Source organism: Pleurodeles waltl, chromosome 3_2 (assembly GCF_031143425.1).
Source record: "Pleurodeles waltl isolate 20211129_DDA chromosome 3_2, aPleWal1.hap1.20221129, whole genome shotgun sequence".
In the NCBI taxonomy this organism is placed as follows: domain Eukaryota; kingdom Metazoa; phylum Chordata; class Amphibia; order Caudata; family Salamandridae; genus Pleurodeles; species Pleurodeles waltl.
Window position 1 is genome coordinate 86,401,134 of NC_090441.1, and position 24,464 is coordinate 86,425,597.

General features: G+C 41.8%; 1 protein-coding gene across 3 annotated transcripts in view; it reads left to right on the forward strand.

Annotated features, from left to right (window-relative positions):
* Window positions 1–24,464, forward strand: part of RNF43 (ring finger protein 43) — a 320,896-nt gene that overhangs the window by 162,696 nt on the left and 133,736 nt on the right. For 2 of the 3 annotated variants that reach the window (XM_069226861.1, XM_069226862.1), the window contains exons 4-6: window positions 15,500–15,631; window positions 17,599–17,700; window positions 19,724–19,888. In XM_069226861.1, coding sequence (XP_069082962.1) covers window positions 15,500–15,631; window positions 17,599–17,700; window positions 19,724–19,888 — 399 coding nt within the window. The remainder of the gene's footprint in view (window positions 1–15,499; window positions 15,632–17,598; window positions 17,701–19,723; window positions 19,889–24,464) is intronic. The other variant, XM_069226863.1, reaches the window with a different exon arrangement.

A 24,464-nucleotide genomic window follows, 5' to 3' on the forward strand; every position in this document is an offset into this window, starting at 1 on the left:
CAGAGGGAATTACAGCACATTCCGTAAAACACCCTTTAGAGGGGGGTTTCGGGGTCAGAGCACACAAGCCAGCACCTCACAAGCAACACCGTCCAGTTACCATGGACAGTATAGAGGAGGTTTTCGGGGACAATATAGAGGAGGGCAATTCCCTAGGATTAGAGGAAGATTTCAGAGCCCCAAAACCCCTACTACTAAACAGTGACTCACATGTCACTCACCCCCTCCACACAACACCAGTGGGGGGAAGAATAAGTCATTATTACAAAGCATGGGAGGAAATCACTACAGACACTTGGGTTCTAGCAATTATCCAACATGGTTATTGCATAGAATTTCTACAATTCCCTCCAAACATACCACCAAAAGCACAAAATTTGACAAAACATCATTCCAATCTCCTGGAGATAGAAGTGCAGGCACTATTGCAAAAGAATGCAATCGAATTAGTGCCAAACACACAAATAAACACAGGAGTTTACTCACTGTACTTTCTGATACCAAAGAAGGACAAAACGCTGAGACCAATCCTAGACCTCAGAGTAGTGAACACTTTCATCAAATCAGACCACTTTCAGATGGTCACACTACAAGAAGTATTGCCATTGCTAAAACTACACGACTACATGGCAACTTTAGACCTCAAGGATGCTTATTTCCATATACCAATACACCCATCGCACAGGAAATACCTAAGGTTTGTATTCAAGGGAATACATTACCAATTCAAGGTACTGCCTTTCGGATTAACAACCGCACCAAGAGTCTTTACCAAATGTCTAGCGGTAGTCGCTGCACACATAAGAAGGCAGCAAATACATGTGTTCCCATATCTAGACGACTGGCTAATCAAGGCCCATTCGTTAATAGAGTGCTCAAATCACACAAATCATATCATACAAACCCTCTTCAAACTAGGGTTCACCGTCAACTTCACAAAATCCAAAATTCTGCCGCGCAAGGTACAACAATACCTAGGAGCCATAATAAACACATCAAAAGGAGTAGCCACTCCAAGTCCACAAAGAATTCAAAATTTCAACACCATCATACAACGCATGTATCCAACACAAAGGATACAAGCAAAGATGGTACTACAACTCCTAGGCATGATGTCTTCATGCATAGCCATTGTCCCAAACGCAAGACTGCACATGAGGCCCTTACAACAGTGCCTAGCATCACAATGGTCACAAGCACAGGGTCACCTTCTAGATCTGGTGTTAATAGACCGCCAAACTTACCTCTCGCTTCTGTGGTGGAACAACATAAATTTAAACAAAGGGCGGCCTTTTCAAGACCCAGTGCCACAATACGTAATAACAACAGATGCTTCCATGACAGGGTGGGGAGCACACCTCGATCAACACAGCATACAAGGACAATGGAACGTACATCAAACAAAACTGCATATAAATCACCTAGAACTTCTAGCAGTTTTTCAAGCACTAAAAGCTTTCCAACCAATAATAGTTCACAAATACATTCTCGTCAAAACAGACAACATGACAACAATGTCTTATCTAAACAAGCAAGGGGGGACGCACTCCACGCAGTTAAGCCTGCTAGCACAAAAGATTTGGCGTTGGGCAATTCACAACCAAATTCGCCTAATAGCACAATTTATACCAGGGATCCAAAATCAACTCGCAGACAATCTCTCTCGAGATCACCAACAGGTCCACGAATGGGAAATTCACCCCCAAATTCTGAACACTTATTTCAAACTCTGGGGAACAACTCAGATAGACTTGTTTGCGACAAAGGAGAATGCAAAATGCCAAAACTTCGCATCCAGATACCCACACAAACAGTCCCAAGGCAATGCCCAATGGATGAACTGGTCAGGGATATTTGCTTACGCTTTTCCTCCTCTCCCTCTCCTTCCTTACCTGGTAAACAAACTCAGTCAAAACAAACTCAAACTCATATTAATAGCACCAACTTGGGCAAGGCAACCCTGTTACACAACGCTGCTAGACCTATCAGTAGTACCCTGCATCAAATTGCCCAACAGGCCAGATCTGTTGACACAACACAACCAAAAGATCAGACACCCAGATCCAGCATCGCTGAATCTAGCAATCTGGCTCCTGAAATCCTAGAATTCGGGCACTTACAACTTACCCAAGAATGTATGGAAGTCATAAAACAAGCCAGAAGGCCATCCACCAGGCACTGCTATGCAAGTAAATGGAAGAGGTTTGTTTGCTACTGCCATATTAATCAAATACAACCATTACACACAACTCCAGAACATGTAGTGGGTTACTTGCTTCACTTACAAAAATCTAACCTAGCTTTCTCTTCCATTAAAATACACCTTGCAGCAATATCTGCATACCTGCAGACTACCTATTCAACTTCCCTATATAAGATACCAGTCATTAAAGCATTCATGGAGGGCCTTAGGAGAATTATACCACCAAGAACACAACCTGTTCCTTCATGGAACCTAAATGTTGTCCTAACTAGACTTAGGGGTCCACCTTTTGAACCCATGCACTCCTGCGAAATACAGTTCCTAACCTGGAAGGTGGCATTTCTCATCGCCATTACTTCCCTAAGAAGAGTAAGCGAGATTCAGGCGTTTACAATACAGGAACCTTTTATACAACTACACAAGAATAAGGTCGTCCTAAGGACCAATCCTAAATTTTTGCCAAAGGTTATTTCACCGTTCCATCTAAATCAAACAGTGGAACTTCCAGTGTTCTTTCCACAGCCAGATACCGTAGCAGAAAGGGCACTACATACATTAGATGTCAAAAGAGCATTGATGTATTACATTGACAGAACAAAGAACATCAGAAAGACTAAACAACTATTTATTGCATTTCAAAAACCTCATGCAGGAAACCCAATATCAAAACAAGGTATAGCCAGATGGATAGTTAAATGCATCCAAATCTGCTACCTTAAAGCTAAACGACAGCTGCCCATTACACCAAGGGCACACTCAACCAGAAAGAAAGGTGCTACCATGGCCTTTCTAGGAAACATCCCAATGCAAGAAATATGTAAGGCAGCCACATGGTCTACGCCTCACACATTCACCAAGCACTACTGTGTAGACGTGTTATCCGCACAACAAGCCACAGTAGGTCAAGCCGTATTAAGAACATTATTTCAGACTACTTCCACTCCTACAGGCTGATCCACCGCTTTTGGGGAGATAACTGCTTACTAGTCTATGCAAAACATGCGTATCTACAGCGACAGATGCCATCGAACTGAAAATGTCACTTACCCAGTGTACATCTGTTCGTGGCATCAGTCGCAGTAGATTCGCATGTGCCCACCCGCCTCCCCGGGAGCCTGTAGCAGTTTGGAAGTTACCTTCAACTATTTGTATATGTATCATCTCAACCTTAAATAGGTGCATACTTAGTCACTCCATTGCATGGGCACTATTACTACAATTCAACTCCTACCTCACCCTCTGCGGGGAAAAACAATCGAAGATGGAGTCGACGCCCATGCGCAATGGAGACAAAAGGAGGAGTCACTCGGTCCCGTGACTCGAAAGACTTCTTCGAAGAAAAACAACTTGTAACACTCCGGCCCAACACCAGATGGCGAGCTATTGCAAAACATGCGAATCTACTGCGACTGATGCCACGAACAGATGTACACTGGGTAAGTGACATTTTCATTACTCTGAGTTTGCTGTATTAAAGTTTGTTTGCTTTTGTGATGTAATTTGAACCCCTCCCATTAAGATGAAGTGCCCAATTTATTTCCCAGCTAGAGCTCTAGTTGCAGGTGCACTTTTAATGTTTGTTAATTTTTCTTTGGTGAATCATGTACTTGTCCATTGCCACTCAGCCCAGACGTTTTTGGGCTATTTTATCTGGTTTCAAATATTTCAGGTTCTAAAGTGTTTCACAGGGTGTCTCTTCAGTTTGAGTTTAGTTATGCCATACTTCCAATGGACAATGTTTATCGCAATACATAGAGGGACATCTGATCCTTTTAACCGTCCGCTATCCAGTGGATATACAGGGAGTGCAGAATTATTAGGCAAGTTGTATTTTTGAGGATTAATTTTATTATTGAACAACAACCATGTTCTCAATGAACCCAAAAAACTCATTAATATCAAAGCTGAATATTTTTGGAAGTAGTTTTTAGTTTGTTTTTAGTTTTAGCTATGTTAGGGGGATATCTGTGTGTGCAGGTGACTATTACTGTGCATAATTATTAGGCAACTTAACAAAAAAAATATATACCCATTTAAATTATTTATTATTACCAGTGAAACCAATATAACATCTCAACATTCACAAATATACATTTCTGACATTCAAAAACAAAACAAAAACAAATCAGTGACCAATATAGCCACCTTTCTTTGCAAGGACACTCAAAAGCCTGCCATCCATGGATTCTGTCAGTGTTTTGATCTGTTCACCATCAACATTGCGTGCAGCAGCAACCACAGCCTCCCAGACACTGTTCAGATAGGTGTACTGTTTTCCCTCCTTGTAAATCTCACATTTGATGATGGACCACAGGTTCTCAATGGGGTTCAGATCAGGTGAACAAGGAGGCCATGTCATTAGATTTCCTTCTTTTATACCCTTTCTTGCCAGCCACGCTGTGGAGTACTTGGACGCGTGTGATGGAGCATTGTCCTGCATGAAAACCATGTTTTTCTTGAAGGATGCAGACTTCTTCCTGTACCACTGCTTGAAGAAGGTGTCTTCCAGGAACTGGCAGTAGGACTGGGAGTTGAGCTTGACTCCATCCTCAACCCGAAAAGGCCCCACAAGCTCATCTTTGATGATACCAGCCCAAACCAGTACTCCACCTCCACCTTGCTGGCGTCTGAGTCGGACTGGAGCTCTCTGCCCTTTACCAATCCAGCCACGGGCCCATCCATCTGGCCCATCAAGACTCACTCTCATTTCATCAGTCCATAAAACCTTAGAAAAATCAGTCTTGAGATATTTCTTGGCCCAGTCTTGACGTTTCAGCTTGTGTGTCTTGTTCAGTGGTGGTCGTCTTTCAGCCTTTCTTACCTTGGCCATGTCTCTGAGTATTGCACACCTTGTGCTTTTGGGCACTCCAGTGATGTTGCAGCTCTGAAATATGGCCAAACTGGTGGCAAGTGGCATCGTGGCAGCTGCACGCTTGACTTTTCTCAGTTCATGGGCAGTTATTTTGCGCCTTGGTTTTTCCACACGCTTCTTGCGACCCTGTTGACTATTTTGAATGAAACGCTTGATTGTTCGATGATCACGCTTCAGAAGCTTTGCAATTTTAAGAGTGCTGCATCCCTCTGCAAGATATCTCACTATTTTTGACTTTTCTGAGCCTGTCAAGTCCTTCTTTTGACCCATTTTGCCAAAGGAAAGGAAGTTGCCTAATAATTATGCACACCTGATATAGGGTGTTGATGTCATTAGACCACACCCCTTCTCATTACAGAGATGCACATCACCTAATATGCTTAATTGGTAGTAGGCTTTCGAGCCTATACAGCTTGGAGTAAGACAACATGCATAAAGAGGATGATGTGGTCAAAATACTAATTTGCCTAATAATTCTGCACTCCCTGTAGTAGACCCTGTTGACTTTTTTTCTTTGGACTTAAATCTTTGGTCGTTGGAATTGGACCATCAGCATTTACGATGGGCTCATACCATAGCAAAGATGTTATTGATTTTGCAGGTTTAGCACTGTTGACATCTCAGTAACCAACCCCGAGCCAAAGGTGATGGAGGACCCTTTTACACTGGATGTAAAGCTCCATTGATTTAATCTTGCTGAGGTTTGGTGTAGATCGTGTACAGTGAGTCCCACTGCATAAAGGTTTTTCCATTTGCATATGTGAATATTAGATACGTTGTGTGAAAATGTCTTGTGTCGTTTTCAGTGCAGTGACGGGATGATCAGACTGCACAGCAGCTGTTAATATTTCTGAACACAGGAGGATGAAGGTATCACATAATCTGAGGTAGAGAATTCCCAGTTCTCAGCTTAATTTGTCAAGAAATCCAACAATAGTATTCCTGCATATTGATACCTTAGTGCACTGAGTTGATCATAAACAATGCAGTTCTTATTTTATCAAACACAGCTACGACATAATCTATCTTAATACATTGAAATCAAACTCAAAATGCAGAAGTTACAGCCTGCTACATCCATGATCATAGTATTATGCATGGGACTAATATCAAGAAAGACCGCATCAGCCAGGAATACACAATATCAGTGCAAAACTATTTGCAGTACATATAATACTTGTTTTTATAACGTGGCTGAAAACATGATTTGTCTTGAAGGTTGTAATCAGTTCAACCCCTACCCAGGTAGGTTTATTCATACTTCCTTTGTAGCCCGATGGTGTTCAAATATTTCACATGTAGTTTAAGAAGTTACTAAGAACATTCATCCATCATTTATGCATTCACATTGCTGGTCACACAGCTCCACAGGCGGAATCAGCACCATTTGGAAATCTACACCTAGCAACCAGATGCACTCTAATACCATTCCTGTGGCAGAATGTGTGCTACACAGATGCCATTAAAATAACATAACAACAGGCAGATCAGAACATATACCATCTTCAGCGCCTTACAGTCCACAAGGTTGGAAGCATGAAGTCTTCAACGCTGAGTTGCGCTTAAAAATGTGCCTAAAATGTCAGAACGTTTTGTATAACAATGAGTCCAGAAACAAGCATCCTAATTAGCATATGCAGTCACTCAAAAATCTGCTTTCAGGTTGATGTTTTCAAACACCAGGCTTCAGTTTCTTAATGATGATCATAATACTACACTTCAGTGTTAGGAAAATGCTGGGGTTTGTAATGATATTTTGTTGAGATTGTTTTATTAGAGTTTGCCTTTCACATTGTCCTGTTTCTCTGATCAGAAGTCTAATCAGCACGTAGAAAGATGTGAGCTTGAAATCTGAACCAGTCGCCATTTACACTAATTCAAAAGGGAATTATTTGGGAAGTCGGAGGAGGCTTTCCTGGAAGAGGACTGACAGACATGCAAACAAATCTGATCCACATCTATCTATCTCACAATATATCTCATTGGGGGGCAACTTTGGCTGTGATATGGTACCCTTGACTGTTGTTGGTAACTTCCAGTTTGGTAATTGTTTGTAATCCCTAGATTGATGAAATTTCCTTAATTATGCATGAGAGTCTTTTGATTCAGCCACTAGACGGCAGAGATGCATTACAGTGAAGTGTGATGAAAAGTTCATTAGAAGCACAGCAATGCCAAGACTAGTAATTATAGCCTTTGTCGCTTCCAGCTCACCTTGAGTAGGCTGGCAGCAACATCATCAATCTATATCACTGCCTGGATCCAACATCCCAGTTCATCTTAAATGCTAATTTTCCCATGGCTTTTTTACCTCAGTCCATTTGAGAAGAGTATCTCCAGTTCAGTGTTGTCCCTGGCCATCGGGCTGGTCGTCTGGTTGATGGTGGCCATGCCATGACTCCAACCGTGACATTGTCTTTGGACTAGATTCCTGCTTTACTAGGTAGAAGTCCAGCACTGGGACCCAGCTCTGTTCTGGCACCATGCCCAGTGCTACCAGGCTTTCTTGCCATGAGGTAGCGGCATTCAGCCAGATATTGCCAGCTAGGTTCCGTTCCCTACTTGCTCCTTCAGGTGCTCCTTTGGGCTCCAGAGGGGTTTCATGGATGGGGTATGCCCCACCGGGAGTAGTTTCTACCTTGCAGCCAGCATACTTATCATAGCTGGTTGGCTCCACTCCAACATCATTACTCCTCATCTTGACACCAAAGGCCTCATCTGTTTGGTCGTTGTCAGTAATAATGCTACAGCCGATGCTGGCATTGAGCCCTTCTTGTATCACGCAGTTCTTAGGGGTTCCTTTAGTTAAGGCCGACTGAAATATGGGGGTGGACCGTGGTGTGGAGTCTCTGTAAACTTCAGGATTTTAACCACATCAAGCCTCAGGGCCCCTGGTGTTTGTATTGTTCTGTCACTCCTCTGTTATCTCCATTTTGTTGTTTGGGTAAGTGCCAGGGTGTGGAGGGCGGTAAGGAGGTTTGTTGAACCTCCTCTCATCTAGAAAGCATGGGATGTTTATACCATAGCTTTATTGTTGTCTGTGGATTAGGCTTCAGGTCTGAAGTAGAACTTGATGGCTCACAGGCCTTCCTTCAATAGACATATCTTCTTTTAATGGAACTATATGTACAGCTCCCAAGGTTTTGAATTCTTTCTACCCACGACACCAATGATGTCAAACTTGTTGATGGAGAGCCAACGGTCCAGTTCTTCTCATTAGAGCCTCTCTGCTCATGTTATGGGGTGCTATTGCAGCTCATCAAGTTTATCTGGAGTACACCAGCAGGTGCTCCAACTCTCGGTGGCGGGGTCACATGCTGTTTTAGACTAATTCCTTGTGACCCTAAATGCCATCCTTCCAACAGTGTCTGACAATTTTGGGCAGACTACCAGAGATATCTAGAATGACAACAATTCCTAATTTCTTTCTTCCATTTCACCATAGGTAGCACAGAAATATATTGATGCGCTGGGAATGAAGATTTTCCTGTCAGGAAATATAGCCATTTGCTTGTGCAGTGTAACATGTCTGTTGGCATGTTATTCATATACCTTTAGGTAGATGGTGCAGATGGTAGTCTGCTCTTTTTTTAAACCATGTTAGTGATTACTTTGCTGAGGTAGAGTTTCATGGGTTCTGAGCTGTGAAACAGCTTCTTAGATCTGGCCTGTCATGGTAAACCCAGTAGCTAGGTCCACTGTCTCTTTGCTACAGTACCTGGTTGTAGCCTTCTGATCTTGCGATCACAGCTGGTGGCCTTGTACTTTAGTTTTCCATTTTCTCCTTTTACATGTCCCCATTCATTTCTTTCCTTCACTTCTTTTTTCCATTGTGTTTATTTTGTTAGAGCATCTGGCACTTCTAGACAGTGCTCGCTTGCCACTCAGTGCATCTGGAGTGTACAACATCTCTCACAGCCACTTCTTCTAAACGGGGTGACCATCTTGGAATGGTATTGTCTGTAATGTATCTTTGTTTTACTGTTCCAAAATGGCTGCCATGTATAGAGTAACATATTAGTGATCTTTGATTGGTACAGTAATGCAGTCTGCACAGTGCCATTCTTGGAATAGTATTGTGAATAGTATGTCATTATGTTACTGTTCTAAAGTGGCAGATACATTGCTTCCAACCATGGTTGCCATGTTGGAAATTTAAAACATTGATACATTATGCACAATACCCCTTCAAGACGGCTTCCTGCTGCTGTGTGTAGTGGTTTACTTTTTTTTATTTCAAGCATATGAGCATCTGGTTTAGGCAACATAATTTATTTTCTGTCTTTTTTATTGTCTTGCCTATGTTTTTGAGTTTGTGTGGGTGTATTGTGGATTGATGGATGAGTGAATGCTAGAATGAGGTAGTGGGTGAATGAATGGGTGTATGAGATCACATAGCACCTTGGTATATTACACCTCAAAGAGCCAAAATGAGATATAATATTTCACAGTTTAATTGATGGGTATGAGCATCGACAAGTAAGATAACTCATCACACAGTGTAATAAGCAGCATGCTCCTTTTGTTTTGCAGCATGAATCTTTTCTGTATTCACATGCGTTGCATTATTCCGCCATCTAGTGGTTGTGTCTGGAAATCCTGCTATTTTCTCTAAGATCTAAAAAAAAAAAACATTTTTTTTGTCCTACTTCTTTCTGTACTGTTGGTTGGCTTTGATGGATCCTTCATTTGGTGCCCCCTTGTGACATTGTCACACTTCCTCCGAATGTTTCTCTTCAGATTCTTTTTTCCCCCCATTGGGACTGGATGGTTCATCCGTGTCATCTGCAAACGGTAGAGGAAAGTGCAGAGAATAACCAGAAGAAGATGATTTTTTGAAGTACTTCAAGACTTACAAACATCATCTACAGAAGAGAAAAGCAAGTAAGGAGGATCAGCTTAAATTTTATGCGAAACGTAGACGGAGAGTCGAGAATACCTGGCCGGGGGGATGCCCAGTTGGCGTGATGGAGAAAACATCTTTTCAGTTTTGCAGTAATTTCTATCACAAATATGCACAGAAGGATATACACCCTGTGTGTAATCTCTGCCTTCCAATCGACCATTGAATCAAGGATTGCAACGCAAGGACTGCAATGCCTATGTAGTTTTTGCACCAGAGACACGCAGAGTAAGATCAAGGCAAAGATTGGCGCACCGGGCAACTTAAGGCCAAAAGCCCAACCTATCTTTATAGGAGCTGGGCCTCTCCAGGGACGAGGAGGAAAATGTCACTGAAGGAGCAGAGAGAGAAACCTCGGATAGAGACTGCAAAATCATGGAAGTCGATGAGGGCTCTCCAAAGAAGATCCGAAAGGAGGTAAGAGAGTCCACAACCTCAGTTAAAGATCCTGAGTTGAAAAAATCTGACTCACAGGCACACAGGGGAGCTTTTTCTGCCAACCGTTTGCTGACTGCAGGCATGTCCCTTGAAAAAGAGTCTTGCGGAGCCCTCAAGAGGGCCTCCAGTGTAGAAAACAACTCCTCAAAAACATACTTCATTGAAGAATGGAAAGGTGAAAGACTCGTAAATGTCCAAAGGCCTAGATTCTCAAAGGGTTCCCCGAAGCCCAGAGAAAGAGCACTCAACAAGAGAGGTTCCTTTGTCGAAGAAAAGACCGACAAATTCGAGTCTGGAAGATGGAACCCTCGAAATGGAGTCAAAAAGGAAGAGACTCAAAGCTGAAATGGCCGCGTTAATCCAAAATAAAAAAGAATTGGACAAATTCCTCAGAAGATTTCAAAGAATGCAGAGGGTGAGGAAACAGAAGTCGAGGAAATTCAAGCTCCTAATACCACAGAGCCACAGGAGGAAGGAGAGGAGCTCTTCTACACTGAAGAAGAGCTGACTGCAGAGCAACCTTCAGAAGAAGGAAAATACATAGAAGTACAGTGAGAAGACTTAGAAGGGGAGTCACCAGAAGAAGTGGAATGTTATCCATCCAAGCCCTCCCCTCCAGATGATATTGGTATTTTCAATATGGTTATTAAAAATGTGGCTGATAAATTTAATGTACAATTAGAGGAGGATAAGCCTCAAGCATGTTTCCTATTGGAAACACCTATGCCCAGCTCATCAAAAAAACAGTACCTACCTGTGCTATCAAGTGTGCTAGAGCAAGGCAAGGGATCATTCAAAGAGCCGGTCACATGCAAAGCAGTCACATCAAGGGCTGAGAAGAAATATAGATTCTCATCAGAAGACCCCCCACTCCCATACATTAAAGGTACTGTTCCAGCCGACTCCATTATCACAGCAACAGCCAGAAAAATGGTGAATATGCCATCCACCTCTGGGCCACCTCCTGACAAAGAAACCAAGAGGATGGAACCCATGGGCTGCAGAATGGAAAGGAGTGCAGCTAACCAGTGTTGTGTGCTAACTCAAAAAACCCTACTCAACAGGCACACTCATCAACAAAACATTGGGAGGAGATAGGAGATCTTTTAAAACACCTCCCAGAGCAATACAAGAAAAGAGCTGCTCATCTGGTGGGCAGTGGAAAAAATATTACCAACACCTGCTTGAAGTCAGCGCTAGATGCTGCACACACTTCTAGCTGTCAGCTGATGATGGGGGTTACCTTGAGATGCCATGCATGGCCAAGAACTTCTGGATTCAAGCCGGTAGTCCAGGCAAATATAATAAATACAATGTTCAATGGCCAGCAATTGCTTGGTAACATGGATGACGGAACCCTCAACCAACTTAAAAAGGACAATGAAACCACTAAATCTATGGTTTTTTTGCAATTCACAGGGGTAATACGAAGGGGACCTTTTGCATCAATAAGACCCAACTCAAGAGGCACATTCCTAATGGGAACTTTCATCACAGGTTCCACACCAGTACTCAAACATCTGCACCGCAGCAAACCTGGTAACACCAGCAACATCAAGAAAGAGGTTCCTTTCAAGGAAGAATCAGAGAACGAGGTCAGTCACCAAGGGGATGTTCAAATACAACCAGTAAATGACTGCACTACAGAAGTAATAACATCCACAGTATCGCTAACAAAATACAACAAAAAACTGTTTCTTCATCAATCCCCAGTTGGCGGAAGACCAAACACATTCCTCCAGGAGTGGAGAAAAATAACTTCATACAAATGGGTATTAAATTTAATAAAATTCGGATATTGCATAGAACTGGACCATATCCCTCCAACAACAAGACCAAAGAACAGGAATCATTCAAAGGAAGAAACAGATCTACTTCTCAAGGAAGTCAAGGAACTATTAAACAAACAAGCTATAAAGACATTGCCAAATCAGGAAATCAACAAGGGGAATTACTCAAATCACTTCTGAATTCTAAATGTAAATGGATTCCTCTGTCCGATTTTGAGTCTCAGGTTCATCAACAAATTCATAAAGTTCAAGATGACAACCTTGCAGGAAGTAATCCCACAGTTGCAAAGAGGAGATTTTATGTCAACAATAGACCTAAAAGATGCATATTTACACATACTGATGAATGCAAAATACAAAGAGTATCTTAAGGTTTGTGATAGACAAGAAACATTACCAATAATGTTTGGAATAATGTCAGCTCCAAGGGTGTTCACAAAATGCCTGGCTACAGTAGCGGCACATCTCAGGAGAATGGGTGTTCATGTATATCCATATTTAGACGACTGGTTAGTGAGGGCACATTCCTACCAGAAATGCAAGAAGGACATTCAGATAGTAATGAACACAATGTCTTCCCTGTGGTTCTCATTAAACATAGCGAAATCATCCCCAGAACAGGAAAAGATTTTTCTGGGAGCAAGACTGAACACAATTCTGGGGAAGGTGTACCTCAGCAAGAAGAACACAGTCTCTTTTGGAGGAGATTCCAGTCCCTACTACCAGAAGGGGCAAGCTCTGACAGCGAGGAGTGTGGGGAGACTATTGGGTAAAATGGCATCATGTATTCCCTTAATTTCAAACGTGAGACTGCTTCTGAGGCCAACACAAGAGTGTGTCCAAAATCAGTGGTCACAAGCAACAGGGAGTTGGGAGGGTCTAGTGGTTGTTTCGTAGAAGGTGTAGGAGAAAATCACGTGGTTCAACAGAGAAAATATTACAAAGGGAACTCTTTCAGCAGCCAACTCCCTTAGTAACGATAACCACAGATGCATAACATATTGGATGGAGAGCCCATATGGACACACTGAAAGTACAAGAAATCTGGAAGAATCAGGAGGCAGAACAACAGATCAATCTTCTGGAATTGAAGACAGTGTTTCTAACTATGAAAGCATTCCAAGGACAAATTCAGGGAAAGACCATATTAATTCAGGCACACAGCACAACAGCAATATTTATATCAACAATCAAGGGGGGGCTCAGTCGTTCCCTCTGTCCAAATGAGCCCAGGAACTGTGGTCATGGGCCACTTAAAAAGAACATAGACATACAAGCAATACATCTCCCAGGAAAGGAAAATGGCGAAGCAGAGAAACTAAGCAGCCAGGCCTCATACACCCATGAATGGGAGCTCAATCAGAAGATGGTACAAATAATCTTTAAGAAATGGGGCACACCAACAATAGATTTGTTTGCAGCTCGGGGGAATGCTAAATGCCAAAACTTCGCCTCGAGGCAATCACATCCTTACTCACCAGGGAATGCCCTTTTGATGAACTGGTCAGGGATATTTGCATACGCTTTTCCCATTAACACTTTTCCCATCAATTGCAAAATAAGTCACATGACTGATTTTAATTGCACCCTCATGGGCACAGCAAACATGGTACTCGGATGTAGCACAACTAGCCCAAGGAAATTGTCTAACACTACCAAAACTGCAAAATATACTACGAATGGAAAACGGAAAGGTACTACACCCAGAACCCGAGTATTTCAAACTGAATGCATGGCTCCTAAAGATGTAGAATTTGGACATATGAATTTACCAGAACAAACAATGGCAGTATTAAGAGAAGGAAGAAAAACAGTGACAAGAAAATGTTACACAGCAAAATAGAAAAGATTTTCACTATGGTGTATAAGAAATAAATTAAACAAGAAAATTAAAAGGGGAAAACAGTGTTAAACTATTTGACACACATGTTACAATAAGGTCTAACATACACATCTTTAAAGGTACATCCAGCAGCTATTGTGGCATATACAAGAGGGCAAATTGGAAGAAGTTTCTTTACAGCACCAGTAGTCAAGAGATTTTTAGAGGGAGCGAAGAGAATAGCACCACAAAAAATGGGTACCACCTCCCACATGAAACTTAAACCTGGTTCTCACACAGCTCATGAAGAAACCCTTTGAAACGCTACACAAAGCCTCTTTACTGACGCTAACCCTTAAGACTGCCTTTTTTTGGTAGCAATCATGTCTCTATGTAGAGTCAGTGAGATTCAAGCACTCACAATCTAGGATCCCTATTTACAAATTCTCAAAGACAGAATTGTAATGAGAACAGATCCACTATTTTTACCAAAGGTTGTTTCACACTTTCACATTAATCAATCTATTCAAATGCCAAGTTTTTTCCAAACCCCAAAGACTCTTGCGGAAAGAACATCACAAACATTAGATGCAAGACGTGCCATTATGTACTACATTGAAAAGACAAAGGAGATTAGAAGGACTCAGCTATTGTTTATCTCTTTTTCAAAAGATTACTGGAGAAAACGAGTTATAAAGAACACAGTAGCAAGATGGATTGCACAGTTAATTGAATTGTGCCACAACAGTGCAGAACAAACATTAACAAGGACACCCAGAGCACACTCAACCAGAAAGATGGACTCAACTATGGCATTCATGCAAAATACACCATTACAAGATATCTGCATGGCAGCAACTTGCTGTTCTGTAGACATCTTTACAAAATACTACTGTTTTGATGTTCAAATGAATATGGAAGCTCAAGTAGGACAAAAGATGTTTAGACATTTATTTGCAAATCACTACCCATCTTCAACCCAGCAGCCTTAGTAAAAAAAAAAGCTTTAAAATCAATGCACAGCATGTGAATCGAGAAAAGATTCACACTGTAAAAGGTAAAGTTTCTTACCTGTAGGTGTAGTTTTGCAGCTTGAAGAATTTTCTGGATTCACAAGCGACTCACCCGCCTCCACCAAGAAGATGGGAAGAAAGACATTTTAAAAAAGAAATCTGAAGATGGAGACAAAAAGTGTAAACATCCGGTGGAAGTGTGACGGCATCACAAGGGAACACAAATGGATGATCCGTCAATGCCCACCAACAAACAACAGTAAAGAAAGAAGTAGGACCAAAAAACATTTTTAGATCTTTGAGAAAATTGTAGAATTTCCTGACCCAACCCCTAGATGGCGGAATAATGCACAGCATGTGAATCCAGAAAAATTTCGAGCTGCAAAACCCCACCTAGATGTAAGAAATTTTAGGTTCTCTACAATGGTATTATTCACCATACTGGCTATGTGTTTCAGCTGCAGGAGTCCACCACAATGGCTCAGCCTGTCATCCTTATCTGGGGTGCTGATGCAGAGCGCCTTATGGAAGTTGTGAACAACAATAGAGAGGCGCGAGTAAAAATCGAGGTGAAGGAGCAACCAAAGTGGGTGAGGCTTTTCCCTGAACATCTTCTGGTGCTTGTGTCACATGTCCTAAATATGCACTCACACTTCCCTTGTCTAAGTTATATCTAACCTTTTTCTTTTCAGTTGTCTTCTCTTTAGTGTTTATTTTTTCACTTCAACTTTGGTCTTTCTCTAACATTTTTTTCTTTCATCCTATTTTCTCCCCCCTTTTTTTCTCATCAATCTACTGTCAGCCTCACTTATTATTTCCTTTCCTCTTTTCTGTCTGCTTTTTCTGCCTATTGCATTTTCTGCAGGTTAATTCCCTTATTTGTTTTTTTTCTTCCTCCCACATTTCTTCCATTTCTTCCCTGCTTTCCTTCCCCTATGGACCACTTTCCAGTCCAACACTTCTGCCGTAACTCCCTTCTTGCTTCGCCTTTTTCTCTTCTTCCCTTCAATACTCATTCAGCATTCAGTCTCCCACTTTCTTCCTCTATTCTTCCCTCCCCCTTTTTGTGTTTTTACTCCCTTCCTGTCAAGCCTTCTTTCTTTCCTTCCACCCCTTCTTCTTCTATCTGGTTGCTTCTTTCTTTTCTTGCTTTCTACTCCCCAGATTAGTTGAATCTTCCCTTTAATGTATTCCCTCTTTGTTCATTGATGTCCTATTATGTCCCTTTCATTTTTCACTAATTCATTTGTTCCTCCTTTTCCTTCCTTCCCACCTTTTTGCTGTAATTTCCACCCTCGTACCTTCACCTTACATGTTTGTTTATTACCTTCCTAAAGTATCACTAAATCAGTGCTTAAAGTAGGTTTGAAATGTATTTTAAACTACTTCAGCCACACTACCTCGACCTTACTTCTGTGTCTGTCTTTTGAAATCAAAGTAAAATAAGTAGACTTTAAGATTATTTGTATTATTTATACTAAACCTAGTTTTATCCTAAGTCGTAAATCAATTAGGTTAATATTACCCATGTTCCAATCCTAATCCTTTAATATTTTAAATTAAGTATTTATTGTTAACCTGGCTGTCCCTAATACAAATCTTTAGTTATTCCTTATTTTATTTTTTTATTTTAATAAATTTAACTAAAAGGAACATTAACTCAATCCTAATGCTAGCCCAAACCCTTAGTCAATGAAAGTATTAACTTTAAATCTTTATTATTTTAAAGCAAATTAGCAACCACAGTCTAACCCTAAATCTAATCTTGGCCATGGATGAATGTAAATTAAAAGTAAGTAATTAATCCTAACCCTCAATTCATTTTATGTGCTATTTATTAAATTAAATACACAACCTTAGCCAAACCCTAATGCTCAGACTATCCCTTAATGTAAGTCAAATGTAATAATTTACGCTAACTCCAATTCTTAAAGCAAATCAACCTTAACCTGTTAATTTAAGGTAAAAATGATTAAATTGACTCAACTTGTAATTAAATTGAAGTATGATGAAATGCAATTAAATACCAATTTACTTTCCTATATTGATAGTTTCATATTTTGTAGCTGTAGTTTTGTTGTACTCAACTTACAGTTCCGCTTTCTTTTTCCTTCGCTCTTTCTTCTTTCATTACTTTATTACTTCATTCCTTGCTTGCCTAATATCTTCCTTCATTAATTCTTGCTCTTCCTATATTCCTTCCTTCCCAAAGAATTCCTTTTTTCTGTACATTCTTCCTCCATTTCTTCTGTAAACCACGTCCTTTTTTTCTTCATTCTGTCCTTCATCCCCCTTCTGCCTCTCCTCATTTCCTTTTTGATTTCCTTGTTTGTTCCGGTAGTCATCAATTCCACATGCTTTCTTCGCCCTTTCCGATGTCACTTCTGTCCATTTTCTTATCCATCCATTCCTCTAGCCCTGCTTCCTTGTAGCACAGTTGCCACCTCCACTCTTTGCTTCCCTTTCACTATCTTTTCCTTCGTCTTCCCCCCTTCCTCTGTGTGTCGGTGTCGTTCCCAATCATGCATATGTTTTTCTTTTTTCATCCCTATTGCAGCCAGATTATGATGTCTGGATCCTTCTTACTGTGGTTGGCACTATCTTTGCCATTGTCTTATTCTCCATCATCCGCTTCCGATGCAGACAGAACCAAGCTGAGGTAGGTGTGGAAATAACGTTGCCTTAACTGGTGCTGTTCGTCACCCTCCTCCTCATTTCCTTCTGCCCTCCACTGCTGGATTGCTCTTTGTTTCAGCCAGGGTTGGGCCTTCTACACATGCTAGCTGACCTTTCATTTATTTTCTTCTTTTAACAAATTCAAATGTTTCTCGCTTTTTGTACTAGTCTCTCCTGAAATAGCCCCCACTATACTGCTTGTTGGCTGGCAAGTGCAATCCCTTCTCTCCCAAGTTGGTGTTTCACTAATATTGTCATGATATGTGGTATATCTTTCACAAAGGCTGTGTTTTATCCTCTCTCCATTTTTAGCTCCTCGGTGTGGTCGGCTGCTTCTTTCTGTCTTCAGACTCCACCTCAGCATAGGCTGTGTTTCTCTGTTTTGGCACAGCCCTTTCAGCCCACAGCTTCTCGTTCCTCATGGGCAGTACTTTGCCCATCTCTCTGCTGCCCTCTCAGTCAGGATAATGTAATCCCCTGAGCCCTGCCTCCTCTTAGGTGGTTATTTGTCCTTGCCCGAGCAGTTATCCCTCCCTCTACCACCAGTTCCCACTACTCTCCAGAGATCTGTTTGAGCTTTTCCCAGACCTTGCTTGCGTTCTCCCATGAGGCAGTGCTTTAGTCCTCTCTGATTTCACTTCTCTCTTAAACAGTAATTTTCACTCTTCTCGGTCAGACCTCACCTCTGCTCCATTGCAGTGGGTCACAGAGCTTTGCTTATTCCCCCCATCCATTCAATGCCGTGTTTTACTCCTCCTTCTGGAGTAAAGGTTTGCACCTTTCAAGGCTATGGTTCTTTGTCTCTCCCTTTCTAACATGGCTAGGCTGTCTCCCTCACCTTACGTTCCCTACTGCTTCATAGTAACTGCACACCTCCTTCTGTAAATTGCATGGTTTACTTCTCTTTGTACCCTTGCTATATTTTTTCTTTCAAAATGATGATTGGATCCTTCCTCGTTGCCTACCACCATCCATCTTACATATATATCAAGCTTTGAATTTCTCTTCTCTTCTCTGTCCTGGCTTCCTTACCCTTGAAGGCCATGGTTTACTCTGCTTTCTACCCATCAGCAATATTTCACTGACATTTTCAGCCTACCGTTTTCTCTAGTCCACTGTCTTGGGTTTTCATTTTGATTCCAGGTGCCCTGACAACCTCAGCATTGTTTGCTCTTCACGTTGCATTGTAGGCAAGCTGCAAGATCTAACAAAGAATATGGTTGGAGGGAAGGGATTCTCCTGCACAGCCTGAGGGCATACATATGGATAACTCGGATATATGATGATCCAGTATATCACTAGCCAGTGGTAAGATTTGTTGTTAGTGCAACAGTATACCACCTGGTGAAAAAAAACCTGACCTTGCACAGTGCATGATCTATATGATCAAGAGGGCTTGTATCAAAGTATATATGAAAATATAGTCTGATGATATTGTGCCCAATGAATCAAGGATCTGGGCAACCCAGGGTTTACCTAGCTAGTCCAGCTCCTGGCTCTGCCTCCAGCATGCACTGGGTCATGTTTTGCTCCTCCTGGCTTCTCAGTTCTCCTCCAGCATCATATTTTGTATCTCTCCCCCACCCCCACCACCTTTGTTCACAACATCCCTCCAAGGGTTTCTAAAAGGGTCTTGGTTATCATATCTTTGTCACCATCTCTCTTTCTGAGCTGCTCATGGCTCTCATTTTGCATGTTCCTATGTTGATTATGATTTTCTCTTCTGCATCTTATCCTCGATAAAGTCTTCCAGCCAGACAGTGTTCCTGTTGTATGATGCTCCTATGTCCCTCTTATATCTCTTCTTTCCTTAGTCATTTACAGCCACCTGTCCTCCCTACCACTCTTCTGCTTCATGTGGCGATTTTTAAAGGATCACAACTATTTCTATCATTGTACCTGCCACTTCCCCTTGCAAATAACAGTTAAAATGCTTAACAGCATGATGGCATTGTATGTTCAGAAGTAGATTAACGTGTACTGACTTCTTTCTCTCTTCTCTCCAGGATTCATTGCATCAGCAGACACTTCGAGCCATCAGTCAGCTGGCAACACGCAAATACCGGTCCGGCTCAGAAGGACGTCTTCGGCGCAGAGGGCTGGATTCAGCGAGCAGCTGCAGCTCGGCCCCAGTATGTGCAGTCTGCCTGGAAGAGTTTGCAGATGGTCAGGTAAGTGGCCTGTGTGATGTCAGGGCAACCGCACTCCCAATGGTGGACAACTGGATTGTTCCCCCATTCAAATAGTGGGTTCATATCCCATACAACATCCCATATTTTCTTAACCAAGTTGTTTTCTTGATGTTAAAGGAACAAAACAGTGGCAGACCCTCTCAGTAGCCGAGGAGTTACAACAAGTTTTGTTCCCACCATTTATCCCCTCCCATGTTTTACAGGTTTTAGTTTCAGACGGATTATCTACACCCCACTTTGCAATGGGCTGCAACATAATCTGGGTGTCTGCAAAAGGAATGGAACCCAAACCAAAACAAATGAATGAGTCCGACATAAGGCTGAAGTTAAACATAGAAACAATCAGTAAAATGTAGAAGCAATGGGGCACTGTACGGGTTGGCTGGAGAGTCCTTAAGCAAATCAGTGGCACAGAATTAACTTGATTCCAGTCAGATAACAAAGATCAAACATAAGCAAAGTCTAAACCCGTGACCGCAGCTTGATCCAGACGATTACACTAAATGCTGGCATTGTGAGTGTTCAATGCCACTGCGAAGTCAAATAACATAAGAGCAGGAACACCACCCTTATCTTTCAATTCGATGCCTATTGCAGACCTAATTTTTGACTATAGGTTGTCTCAGAAATCTGAAATTTCGCAGGATCTTTAGTTTCTGCCGAAATGGTTAGCTGGGGCGTGGGTCTCACAATTACCGTCTTCATAGGCTGTAGACTAGACTTTTTAAATAGATGTGTGGATTGGTCATTTTTTAAAGTCTGGTCTTTTAGACAGCTGTAGGTGTCTCACCAGGCTATTGTTTCCCAAAAAGTCATACAAGATATGCATAGATAGAGGGGCTTTTAGTCAGAGAACACATCCATTGGTCTGTTAAATTGTTACTATCATGTTGCTTTTATCTACCACAGTATACAGCATGGGGCCATGAATTAGCCCTATTTACCCATTGGCTACCTTCACTTTGAGTGACGGTACATACCCTGTGCACATTGTCTACACCCACCTACAATAGTTCCTTTCTCTTCACTGACAGAGCTGGCAGACAGTATGTTTCATATTTTATTTTTATGAGGACATATTTACTTTGTGTGCCATGTTAAGTAGCTATCTTTGTTTCACTTTTTATAAAGTTATGAAGGGCCAGATGTAGCAAAGGTTTTTACCCATTCTGTGTCTATGGGAAAAAGTGTTCGAACATATGGCCCGAAGAGTTTAAATGACTGCAGCATCCAGCAATTACAGTGCCTGGCTAGGTGATGATTTATTCTTGTCCCCTTCAACAATAATAATAAAATGGCAGAGCCAAAAGTTTTGTTATTTTAAAAAATAAAACAAATCTCATGTAAAACAACCACATCAGTGAATGCTTCCTAAATTTAAAACATTTAGGGCCAGATGTACAAAGCCTTTTGCGCGTCGCAAACAGTGAATTTCGCTGTTTGCGACGTGCAAAAAGCACTTTGCAATGCACAAACCCTGTTTTGCGATTCGGTAACCTGGTTACGGGCTGCTTTACAAAAATAAACTGCTTTATTAAAAAGTAGTCACAAACATGGTGGTCTGCTGTCCTCAGCAGGCCACCATCAGGCTACCATCCCTGTGAGGACCGCCACTCGCAAGGGGGTCGCAAATTGCGACCCACCTCATGATTATTCATGAGGTGAGCCTTTGCGACCCCCTTGCGAGTCGCAGATGGTGTCAGGGACACCATCCAACATTCCGAATGGCAACTCGCAATTTGCGGGTCGCAATTCGGAATGTTCCTACATCTGGCCCCTGATGTAAACATATAGCGATCACGTTTAGGTATTTAGGTATTTTTGTGGCATAGGTTTACAATGAATAACAAATACCCATTGCACATCTTCCCAAGGCCAGACCTTTAGGCTTTGCCAGTGTCTGTTCATTCTTTGCGCAATCCAGTAGTGTTTGAGGCCTTCTCCCACCTAATCTGGCTCTTCTTATTTAGGTTTCTCTTGCACGGTGCTTGCAAAGTCTTTTGTTACCAAAAAAAAAAAAAAAACTCTTAAAAGGGGCTCACATCCGGCCACTAAATTTTCTCTAACGCTTATTTGTTTGTGTTGTAATATAATTGTTGGAGTAATTCAACCATAAGTATTATAATATGTTGTCATAGTTATATCTACAACTGTTTTGTTCTCCTATACCATTTCCTATTTCCATTTCCATATAATCCCTTTTGTAAGGTTCTTATTAGTAAAATGGTACACTCCATTCCGTCCTTTGGAATGTTGATTAATGGTACAACCAGGAGTGCACCTTAGAATGTTGATGAAGAGAAGCATTGGTTGTCAGAGGCAGTGAGAAGTGAAGGTGCTATGCAAGGAGTCTGCTAATAAACTGACTACAAATCAAGTTGGTCTCTGTGATTTCAAGATTATAACAGAAGAACTTTTGGCGACGAGGATGGGATGCTGCGCAGGGGCAGTAAAGACTCCTTGCCCCTGATTTTGTTCAGCACCACAGTGAATTGCCTCATTCCATTTGAGGAGCCAAGAAGGTACAGTCAAGTGGCGCCTGTGTGTCTAGAAGCGGGCAGAGAGCATCAGAGATCGATACAGCATACTATATGGGAAGATGCAGTGTGAAGAGTTAAGTGGATGGAACTTTATGGGGTATGCTATAAAGAATTAACATTTATTCGGGCTAGAAGCTATAGTGCTGAAGAAAATTTTCGTCAGAGCTAAGTGGAGTTTAGGGCATATTAGCGCGGACGTGCAAGCGCTTAATATACCTCCGTCGATGCGGCGCATACTAATCGCGCTGGCAGTGTGAGAGTACATGGTCTCATACTGACTGAACATCAGTTCTGAATCATTGCATCAGCGCATTTGAAGGAGCGCCTCTGTTCGGTGCCGTGTTGTGGCGCGGGAGAGTCCGTGTAGCGCGGCGGCTCAGAACGGTTTAAGCATGAAATACGAACGTTCTGAATAGACCCAAAGCGTTTCAGTGCGGCGCTTAAGCGAGGCGTGTGGTCGTCCTGGCACAGGGCTGAGCGGAGAACGAACACAGCGGCGTTTTACGAAGCGCTGAGGGGACTTCAGCAAACGGAGCACATTCTACAATACCAAGTGTGACAAGCTTACGGCAAAACTTTGGAAATCCGTGACCTCAGAGACTCGGTCAGGTGAAGTGAGGTAATCCTCGAGTCTGAAGCGAGCTGCCCTGCAGAGGAACGCTTTTCAAAATAAAAGCCTGTTGTGTTAGGTTTTTCAAAATAAGAGCGTAGTTGTGTGAAATACATATTATACACGAGTGCTGGCTGTATTAAGACTGTGAACACATTGCGATAGAAATTTCAAAGAATGTGATGTATAATTTTACACTAACTGATTCTGGAAAGTAGAGTATGGTGTTGAGTTGTAAGGCGAAGGGCACATCATTGTAGAACAAGTGCCAGGTTATTGTAAAAGGAAAAGGAAAAAAAAACGGGGGAAGAGGCAGAAATCTCTCAAAACATCAGCAGAAATCAGCAATACATCACCATTTATTAACGCTATTACGTATTTCACTATAAATAAGAGAGAACAGGATGGCTGCTGCGGGGATGTCTCAACCTCCCCCATTTTTAAATGAAATAGGTGAACCATTATTACAATGGAAGGAATGGTCTAAATTGTTTGAGTCTTACTTAATTGCTATAGGGGGAGAAAAGTTTACAGCATTAAGGAAGCAACATATACTATTACACAACATAGGAATACAAGGTAGAAAAGTATATGAGAGCCTGACAGTCAATGAAGAAGAAGGAGAGGAGGATGGAGAAAATTTTGATGTTTTCCAACAAACGTTGTACAGGCTGGAGGGTCATTTTGGGCACAAAGTTAATGTTGTATTAGAACGACATAGATTCTTCAGCAGAGTACAAGCCAAAGACGAAAAGGTAGGAGCCTACATAGCTTCTTTGCGAGGGCTTGCTCAAACATGTGCTTTTGGGGACCTAGAAGACTCGTTAATCCGTGATCAGTTAGTTAGGTGTACTAATAGCCCAAGGGTGCAAGAGAAGCTCCTTACTCACAACCCTACTCTAAAAGAAGCTGTGGATATGGCAAGGAGTATTGAGCATACAGTTGAATGTATGAGAGAGATTAAAAACACACCTGAGGTAGATAGTGTGAAAGAAATAAAAGGTGGCATTACAAAGGATGAGGGGGTGGACAATAAGGATGAAGAGTCAGTAGTGATGGCCACTACGGTAAGGAGGAATTTTAATGAGGACATAACTAAAGGAAGATGTTTCAGATGTGGGAACCCCAAACATCTAGCAAATAGTCCTTTATGCCCGGCGCGTGGTGGCATGTGCAGGAAGTGTGGTGCAAAAGGGCACTATGCGAGGGTGTGCAAAAATGATAAGTTCACCAAGAAAAAAATAAACAGAGTAGAAGAATTTACTGATTTAGGTACTAAGTTTATTCTACAAGTCAAAGGGAAGCAGGGGACAGAATCCCGCAACAACGCTTATCCTATGTGTGACATCAGGCTTGATGATATTGCGGTGAAGGTTTATGCCGATTCTTGTTCACCTTATACATT